The 9,434-nt window shown below is 48.6% G+C and overlaps 2 protein-coding genes across 6 annotated transcripts in view; one reads left to right on the plus strand and one right to left on the minus strand.

Annotated features, from left to right (window-relative positions):
* The window catches only part of LOC109925098 (zinc finger and BTB domain-containing protein 7B-like), an 84,997-nt gene extending 79,440 nt beyond the window's left edge, over positions 1 to 5,557 (plus strand). For all 5 annotated transcript variants that reach the window (XM_048620352.1, XM_048620353.1, XM_048620355.1 and 2 more), the window contains one exon: positions 247 to 5,557. In XM_048620352.1, coding sequence (XP_048476309.1) covers positions 247 to 1,144 — 898 coding nt within the window. In that variant the 3' untranslated portion in view covers positions 1,145 to 5,557. The remainder of the gene's footprint in view (positions 1 to 246) is intronic.
* An 843-nt stretch (positions 5,558 to 6,400) lies between these two features.
* Positions 6,401 to 9,434, minus strand: part of LOC125487849 (DC-STAMP domain-containing protein 2-like) — a 26,958-nt gene continuing 23,924 nt past the window's right edge. Inside the window, exons 14-15 of the mRNA XM_048620294.1 lie at positions 8,604 to 8,873; positions 6,401 to 6,740 (exon numbers count right to left, since the gene is read on the minus strand). Of these exons, the coding sequence (XP_048476251.1) occupies positions 6,401 to 6,740; positions 8,604 to 8,873 (610 nt within the window). The remainder of the gene's footprint in view (positions 6,741 to 8,603; positions 8,874 to 9,434) is intronic.

Below are 9,434 nucleotides of genomic sequence, written 5' to 3' on the forward strand. Positions count from 1 at the left end.
CAGGTCCCCAGCGCTGTGAGGCAGCGGTGCTAACCACTGAACCACTGTGCGTCTCCACTGGTGGTTGGAAATTTGGCCATGAGAGGCACCGCATTGCCCCCTTGTGTTCCAGGAGTGGCACAGGGATTGGGGGTGTTGCGTTTTTGGGATATTAGATTACGGTGACCCGCGTGGAACTGAGATTGTTCTGAGCCCTGTCTTCCCTTCTTTGTCCTTGGGATCTCGTGCCTGCCTGGCCGTCCGCAGGAATGATAAGCTGAAGATTCACATGAGGAAGCACACGGGCGAGAGGCCGTACTCGTGCAACTGCTGTGACGCCCGCTTCCTCCACAGCTATGACCTGAAGAACCATGCCCGACTCCACACCGGGGACAGACCCTTTGAGTGCAGCCAGTGCCGCAAGGCCTTTGTACGTATTGACCACCTCCAACGACACCTGAAGGGCCAGAACTGCCTAGAAATCCGCACCAGGAAACGCAAAGGTGAGAGCCAGGGACTACAGGAACACCCGGTCAACTGGGAACGCTTGGCAGTGGATGGCACCTTCCCAGAAGAATATGGGATCGAGAGAGAGACCCCAGGAATAGACTGCGTCTTCCCAGAGGGATACAGGATTGAGAAGGAATCCCCAGGAATCGATGGTGCATTCCCAGAGGGGTACGGGATCAAGAAGGAGCCTTCGGCGACTGACAGGAAGATCCCAGAGGGATACGGGATCAAGAGGGAATCCCCAGGAATTGATGGTACGTTCCCAGAGGGATACGGGATCAAGAAGGAGCCCTCAGTGTCCGACAGAAAATTCCCGGAGGGATACGGGATCAAGAGGGAATCCCCAGGAATTGATGGTGCGTTCCCAGAGGGATGCGGGATCAAGAAGGAGTCCTCAGGGATCAGCAGGAAATTCCCAGAGGAATACGGGATCAAGAAGGAGCCCCTGGCAATAGATTATACCTTTCCAGAAGGATACAGGATGAGGGGGGCACCTCTGGGACTAGACAACACACTCCCAGAGAGATACAGGATGACAGTGGAGCCCCTACAAACAGAAGGAGACAGTGACATGGATGACTCGCGAGATTGGGGCCACAGCACAGCCAAATGGAATAGTCAACCAGGGGAAGACATCCTAGTTGATCCCTCATAACCTGACCAAGCACAGTTATATTTTTTATAAATTGTTGCAGAACTCCCCTGCTCAAACCTTTGCATATTTTCTGCTTCAGAGGGACTGTGAAGCGGGTCTGTGGGAGGCAGGGATTTTTTAAAATATGCTTTAAGCATCTGCCTCTATGCACCTTTTTAATGTTTCTGGGATAAGTGGCAACTGTTGCGATGAAACACTGTTTTATGTGTCTGAGTGAATTGTGTGCTTGTGTAAATGTGCAAGTGTTGTACATGCATGCGTTTGTGTCTGAGTGAATGTGTGTACTTATGTAAATGTGCGAGTGTGTGTGCGCATGTATTTGTGTCTGAGTGTGTGTGTGTGCATTTGTTTGAGTCTGAGTGAATGTGTGTGTATACACATATAAATGTGCGAGTGTTACTACGGGGAATAGCCTCTCTGATAATTAAACTGAAACACAAGCCCCAATCTGTTATAACAGGACTAGGGGTTCCCCTCCTAATAATTACTCTGAAACACCCAGAGAAGCTTGTCTTTCCCCTCATAATCTATTAAAAGAGTGGTTAAATGAAGGAAAATTCCTGATCTCCACTTTACAAGTAACAAAAAACAATTTATTTATTTAACTCAACAATGAACAAATTAACAAAATTACTAACAAACAGTCAATTCCCCTTTAGACTACTAACTACTCCCTAACTGGTCTAAATTCTACTGGAATGCTGTAAACAAAGACAAGTCCCACTAATATAAACCCAATTAAGAAGAAGCAACAAATTATAACTTAGTCTGTACGAACTTGGAGAGATTGACTTCTGGAATCTTCTGTCATCTCCGGTCTCTTCACAAACACCTTTCTTCCGTTAATTCTGCTGTCAGGGATGTTTTACTTGTATAATCTCTTCAATGAGGACTTTGAGCTAAAATACCATGGTACCTTTGTTTTAAAGTTTTTGAGAAGATTTGTACCCACAATCAGTAAAACTAATCTAATATACAAAATACCATGCAAGGACTGTGAAAAACATTTAGACCAAACTGGAAGAAAACTGACAATAAGGATACACAAACACCAGCTAGCCACCAAGAGACATGACCAGTTCTCACTGATCTCAATATACACGGACAAAGAAGGACACGAATTCGACTGGGACAACACATCCATAATAGCACAAGCCAAACAGAGACACACCAGGGAATTCCTGGAGGCCTGGCATTCCAACCAGAACTCCACCAACAAACACATTGAAGTAGACCCAATACACACAGCATTCAAAAACAGAATCGAAAGTAATGCCAACCACCCCAGCAAACTGAGGGATATAAAGAACAAGCGGGACAGAACACCAATGCTTCACCGGAGGTGCACTGACGATGCTACCTAGCAGGGTGACGAAACGTCTGCAACCAAACACACCAGGCTCAGTGAGCAAGTCTATAACCTCGGTACCTTTGATTAATTAGATGGACTTTCTCTGAGAGCTGAATGGTACTAACGCTGGCAGGTGACGCTCTCTTTCAGATGGTAGTTAGCTCTCCCTGATTTTCCAAATGCCCTTGTCTTGTAGACCCATAATAACATAATCAAATTCTTATAGTATGATTGGTTTCAGGTTGTCAACACCATCAGATTTAAATTCAATTGGCTTTCAGTTTGCTTTTAAACGAGTTGGCCTCATTCAAACTCATTGTCACAACGTCAAGACAAGACTGCTGTTTTGCCTGCCAACTGTAAGGCTTTTTTGATGCGTTTGTTTCGCTTTTTAAGACTTTCTGTACTGGCAGCTTCAGCCACTGCTCACAGAGATACTTTTCTAAAAAAAATTTGTAAGTACAGTTAAAACACACATCTCTGAAAGGAACTGCCCATTTTAGCGTCCTACCTTCCACTTCACAATTACTTTACCCAATTTCGTAACACGAGTGTGTGTGTGTATATGTTTGTGTCTGAATGAATGTGCGTACATGTATAAATGTGTGTGCGCGCGCACGCGTGCATTTGTATGTGAGTGAATGTGTGCGTATACATGCATAAATATGAGAATGTGTGTGTGCACGCATTTGTATGTGTTTGAGTGAATGTGTGCATGTATGTGTAAATGTGCGAGTATGAGATTGTGTATATCTCTACATGTGAGTGTGTGTGTATGTATGTCTGGGATAATTTGGAGTTACTTGTTTTCTGAATGTTCTCAATTTGGTAGCGAGAAACAGTTTATCTCTGATGCAAGGCCCAGCACACAGGCACAAGTGTCAGGCACATCCCTGGTGGAATGTAGCCCCTGATGGGGACTGGTATCAGGCCCTCTGGGGGAGCCGGCAAGAGACACATAGAAGCTGCCGAGTAGTTTTCTCCAGAGGGTTAGCATTGTCATGCTTTGGTGAAATTGCGACGTGATGTGGGCGAGGAGCGTGAGCACATAAAGGCAGTAGGACTCCGTCCTCTGCTTTCCGCTCCTGGAGAGAGCCTCCCTTCTCCTGGGCCTTGCTGTCCTGCACTTGCACTTGGCTCTCAATGTCCAGCCAGCATAGCGATCGTTTCCAAATCCCCAAGGTGGTGTCCGTTCAGCCTTTATTCCTCGTCACACCTTCCCTGTTGAATTCCGCTCCCCCCCATCATCCCTCCTCTCTGGGGAAGCAAGCACAGCTCTTGCCAAGAACCCTGCTCCCAATTAGGAACCGCTTGCAGAGTCAGCTCACCAAACAAGAATAAAGTTCTGAATCATTGGGAAAACAGTTGATTCCACTAGTTTATCACCTGTCCTCAGGGTGACAAGAGTGAAGGTAGATTTGAAATATTAATATATTTTAAATTATGTATAAAACTATATTAAAAGGTATAAATGTTGCTGCCCTATGCGTGTGTGTGAATGTGAACATTATCAGCAAATATAGTAACAACTCTATTTAATTACTGATCAGAAATTGAACCTTTTTTGATACAATACATGAGGTTTTGAAATCTTGAATCTTTTCATATATATCTGTAATTGAGTTTGATTGTCTGCTGTAGACTGCTGCCTCTTTTTAACGCGCGCGCCCTCTCTCTCTCTTTCCTTCCCTGTCCACCTCCTTTCCCGCCTCCCGGAGGCATGCAGTTTGCCCAGTGTGCACTTTCCTGGTTCCAAATCAATGCAAGTGGCGGATCGCGGCTCCCAGTCGCTGCTTGCCCAGTGGTGAGCCAGGACTGTGGGACATTGGTCCGCCCTCGTTTACCGGACACTGTGACATGATCCTAACAAAGGGGGACTGTTGGTCAGGCCATGAACCCCTCAGCCCAACAAAAAAATGTCTAAAAGCACTTTTTGTTTTCTTATGGAGTGGGTAACTCAGCTGGCTCAGTAATGTACCCAGTATCTAACCCCGTGCTGCCCCTGTCCTGGGAGTGTTTGATGGGGGGGACAGTGTAGAGGGAGCTTTACTCTGTCCCAAACCCTCGTGCTCTGCTTCTACCTTGCTTTCTGACCATGGATCGAGAATTCCATCCTTGTCAAGGAGGGCGGCGACCCACTTTAAAACACTGGGCTCGGGTGCGGGATCCATGCCGGAGGGCACGGGGAGGTGGGGCGGGGTGGAGGTTGGGTCTCCTACACTGTCCTAAAGAAGCTGCAGGTGTGGGTGATGGGGCAGAAGGGCACGGCAGGGGCAGACTTGAGTGCTGAGCCTGACTGAAGCCCTGGACGATCACCCTCCTTCCTCCCAGGGGAATGATACTGCTGCGTCTGAAATGGAATGATTGTGTGTGTGGTGGTGGGCTAGCAATTGTAGCCAAACGCTGGAATTTGAGGTTTGCTGACAGAGGTACCTCACACAGAGGGTAGCAGGCTGATGCCCTTGACATTGTCGGACTTACCATTGGAGCCTAGCTCCAACTCTTGCACTTGCTGCACTGTCAGTCTTTCTGTTCGGTGTTTAGACTATAGCCTAGTTGCACTTTAACTTCTGATAGCTGCATTCCCCACCCCCCCCACCACCAGCCTGTTTTGCTTAATTTTACCTCTCCAGCCTGTGGACCTGATTTTTGGAGGGGGTTCCTACGTGCACCTTATTGAGTTTTTGTTTGTTTGTTTGGTGTATAACCCGGGTTTCCATCAGTGACCCGGCTGTGTAGACTGTACTACACCAGGGGCCAGATCCCCATGGTCTGGTGACACTGGACATTCCTCGGAAGTTTTTAACCTTCCAAGAGAGATTTAATTTGACGTCAAGTGTTTTTATTAGGTTTTCAAGATGAGATTTTGGAGTTTTTAAACCTTAAGAATGCACTTGTTATCATGCAAGATGATTTTAATTCTTTTTTTGTTGTGCGCGTGCATTCCCTTGCTGCCTGTAAATACTGTCTTTTTATAAAAAATGGAAAAGAATGTGCCTTAATTATGGTAGCTTGTTTCTCACTGATGGGTAGTGGAAATAAATTTTGATTTATTGACCACACAGTGGCTTTTCACGAGTGTCTCTCAGTTTGTCAGCTCTGTTTGGTCACTCCCCACGGGTTTACCACTCACTCGCGTTTCACCCCCTCAGCAAAGTCCTGTCCGTGACAGACTCACCTCTCTGGGGAAGTGTGAGAGATACAAGCAGGACGTGCTCAAAGAGCACATGGCCTCCCCATCAACCGTATGTTGATGTTTGGCAACCTGAATGTCCTCCTCGAGCTGCCGGTGAGAATCCAGGAATGAGCCTGCCCCGGGAAAGCTGTCGTGGAAGGAGCCGTGACCTTGTATGGGCCCAATGAAAGGGTGGCAAAGGATATGTCTGACTCCTGTGCCCCCTCCGAGCGAGGGAAGTGTGTGCAGTGGTCATGATTCAATTCAAAACGTTAATTTTTTTCCTTTTGGGCGTTAAAAGAAGTGGAAACCCTCTTCTCCCACAATGTAAATTGTTGTTCCCCCTCTGAGATTTGACATTCTTGCAGTTTCATCCTGATTGCACTCAGCTTTGTTTTTCACTCTCTCTCACTCGCAGCAAGACTCAAGTTCTGAACCAGTCAATGAAGATCAAACATTATTTTACTCAAATGGGGGCATTTACAATGGTGTGGTCTGACATTGCTGCCATCCCATTCCTCCCCCACTGCCCAAGCAGTCTTTCATCAGCTCCTCTACCTTATCCCACTGGATTGTAGGGAATGAATGGATGGTGGGATGCAGTTGCTCCTGTCGACCTGTGTTTGCCTCTCTTTCAACTCTCAACAGTACCTGCTGCATAAATGGTGTAAACATGACTCCGACCCCCCTGCCCCACCCCCCACCATTCCCTGTCCCGTGGACTCACGCACTATCCAAGTTCAGGCAGCACCAGTTTCCAGTCCTCATCCATGTGGGTGTAGGTGCGGGGAGTTTGCGCCTGAGAGGAGACGGTGGTAGAGGTGGCGCTGGGCATGTCCACGCGCACGTCCCTCAGGGACCCAGCCTCACTGCCGGCCGAGCCGCTGGCAGAGGCTGAATCCCGCCGTCGTCGCCGGTGCCTCTGCCTCTCGGCCTCCTCCAGGTCGGCGACGGTGACCATGTCCCGGCTGCTCCTCTTGGCGATGAACTCGCTGGGTTCGTACGGCTCCTCCAGACTAGTCTCCTCCTCTGGCGACTTCTCCTGGTACCCGAAATCCAGCTCGCTGTCACTGCATGGGAGAGGGGGGAGGTGGGAGAAAGGCAGGAAGGGAGAGGAGAAGTAAAGTCGAGAGGTGAACCGTTTCCTTCAGAGAAGTGCATCAGGGATTCTGAGCCCCATTTAGCACCCCCTCCTGGAGTCTGTTACACGGGAACAGACGGCCATTTGGCCCCCTCTCCGAGACTGTTATACAGCAACAGGTGGAGGCCGTTCAGCCCCCTCCTTGAGCCCATTATACAAGAATGGGAGGAGGCCATTCACCCCCCTCATTGAGTCTGCTAGACAGGAATGGGAGGAGGCCATTCAGCCCCCTCCCTGAGCCTATTACACAGAAATGGAAGGAGGCCGTTCAGCCCCCTCCTTGAGCTTGTCATACAGGAATAGGAGGAGGGCCATTCAGTCCCCTCCCTGAGCCTGTTACACAGGAACAGACGGCCATTTGGCCCAGTCTCCAAGACTATTACACAGCAACAGGAGGAGGCTATTCAGAGACCCCTCCCTGAGCTTGAATTACAGGAATAGGAGGCCATTCGACCCCCTCATGCCTGTTACACAGGAATGGGAGGAGGCCCATTCAGCCACCTTGTTGAGCCTGTTGGACAGGAACTCAATCTTTTTGATCTTTTCCCTCCACTCACGCAGGTAACTCCATCTATCTGTTGTTTTCTTATTCCTTAAATTGCTTAATCCTATACAAACCTGTCCATCTCAGTTTTGGTGTTTCTAGTTGGTTTCAACCCTCAAGTACTTCTTCAGCAGCCAGCTTTTTTTGTTTGGTGGGGAGAGTCTCCCAGTCTTACATTGCACCTTCCACCTCCACTCTCAAATGGCATGGCCTGAACTTGAATGTTCTGACCCACCCTCTGATAATCCACCATATGTTTAAAGGCAGTACATGGGCTGCAATTCTGTTCTGGAATCCATACGGAAGTCGGGTCTTTAAAGTTACAACCATGAATGGGATCGCATTGATAAGTCGGACGTTTGCAAATCAGGGACAACCCTGCATTAGTTTTCCAAATTACTTGCAGTAGCTGCACTGCAATCTTTCATGATTCATGTATAGGACACCCAGATCTGTCTGTACCTCAGAGCTCTGCGTTCTGTTATCATTTCAATAATACGCTTTGTTTTTATTCATCTTGCCAAAATGAGTACTTTCACACGTTCTCGTATTATAATTCATCGTCCTGCTCACCCGACCTGTGCCTTTCGTAGAGGCACATAGCACGGAAACAGACCCTTCAGTCCAACCAGTCCATGCTGACCATAATCCCAAACTAAACTAGTCCCACCTGCCTGTGCTTGGCCCATATCGTTCCAAACATTTCTTGTTTTTGTACTTATCCAAATGTCTTTTAAACGTTGTAACTGTGCCCACATCCACCACTTCCGCTGGAAGTTCATTCCACACACAAACTACTCTCTGTAAAAAAAAAAAAAATTGCCCCTTTTCACATCTTTAAATCTTTCTCCTCTCACATTAAAAATATGCCCCTTGCCTTGAAATACCCCAGTCGAGGGAAAGACACTGATCACTCACCTTATCTATACCTATCATGATTTTATAAACCTATAAGGTCACCCTACAGCCTCCTCTGCTCCAGTGAAAAAAGTCCCAGACTCTCCTAACTCAAGCCCTCCATTCCTGGCAACATCCTGCTTAATCTCTTCTGAACCCTCTTCAGTTTAACAATGTCCTTCCTATAACAGGGTGACCAGAACTGGTCACCGTACACCAGAAGGGGCCTCACCAAAGTCCTGTACAACCTCAACATGATGTCCCAACTCCTAAGTGTGAGCAATGTAGGTAGTGCGCTAAGTGCCTTCTTAACCACCCTGTCTATATGTAATGGGCTCCTTGTGTCGTTACCTTTTGTCACGGTGAAACCCAGGAGCTTCCTGCCTGCTTGGCTTCCTTCGCTTCCTGACTGCCTCTCCCGGCATATCCCGGTGGAGGGTGGCCTTGAGAGCTGCCTCCTTCTCCCTCGTGACGCCCAGGTCCTCGTACAGGGCGGCCCTGATCCTCTGCTTCAGCAGGGCACGCAGCTCCTTCCGTTCCCGCTTGGCCTTGTCGCGTCGTGTCTTCATGCTCTCCAGGGCGCTGAGCCACAGCTGCACTTTGCCAGAGTCGCTGGAGTCCCTGAGGAGGGAGTGCGTGGGAGAGGGAAGGGGGCAGAAGGTTTCACAAAGATCACTCTCCGAGACAGAGTAAAAGCTCAGCCCGTCTGCCGATAACCTTCGCAGTCCTCTGGGGACGGCTCTGCAACAGAGTGGGATCAATGCACAGCAAGATCCCAAAACAATCATTCTCCCCACCACACAAATCCACCCCCCCGCCGCAACTTGGCCACTGCACCATACTGACGTTCCAACCACAAGCCCCTTCAAGGCCACACTATCAAAGTTTGACACCAGGTTGAACGAGGAGATATTCAGATGGGTGACCAAAAGGCAAGGAGGGTCAGACAGAGGAGGTGGGTGGCATGGTGGCTTAGTGGCAGTGCTGCTGTCTCACAGCACCAGGGAACCTGGTTTGAATCCAGCCTCGGGTGACTGAGTGGAGTTCGCACGTTCTCCCCTCCCAGTGTCTGCATGGGTTTCCTCCCACAGTCCAAAGATGTGTAGGTTAGAGTGGACTGGCTGTGCTAAATTGTCCCGTAGTGCCCAGGGATGTACAGGTTAGGGTGGATTGGCCGTGCTA

Source organism: Rhincodon typus, chromosome 46, assembly GCF_021869965.1.
Source record: "Rhincodon typus isolate 14 chromosome 46, sRhiTyp1.1, whole genome shotgun sequence".
Taxonomy (NCBI): Eukaryota; Metazoa; Chordata; class Chondrichthyes; order Orectolobiformes; family Rhincodontidae; genus Rhincodon; species Rhincodon typus.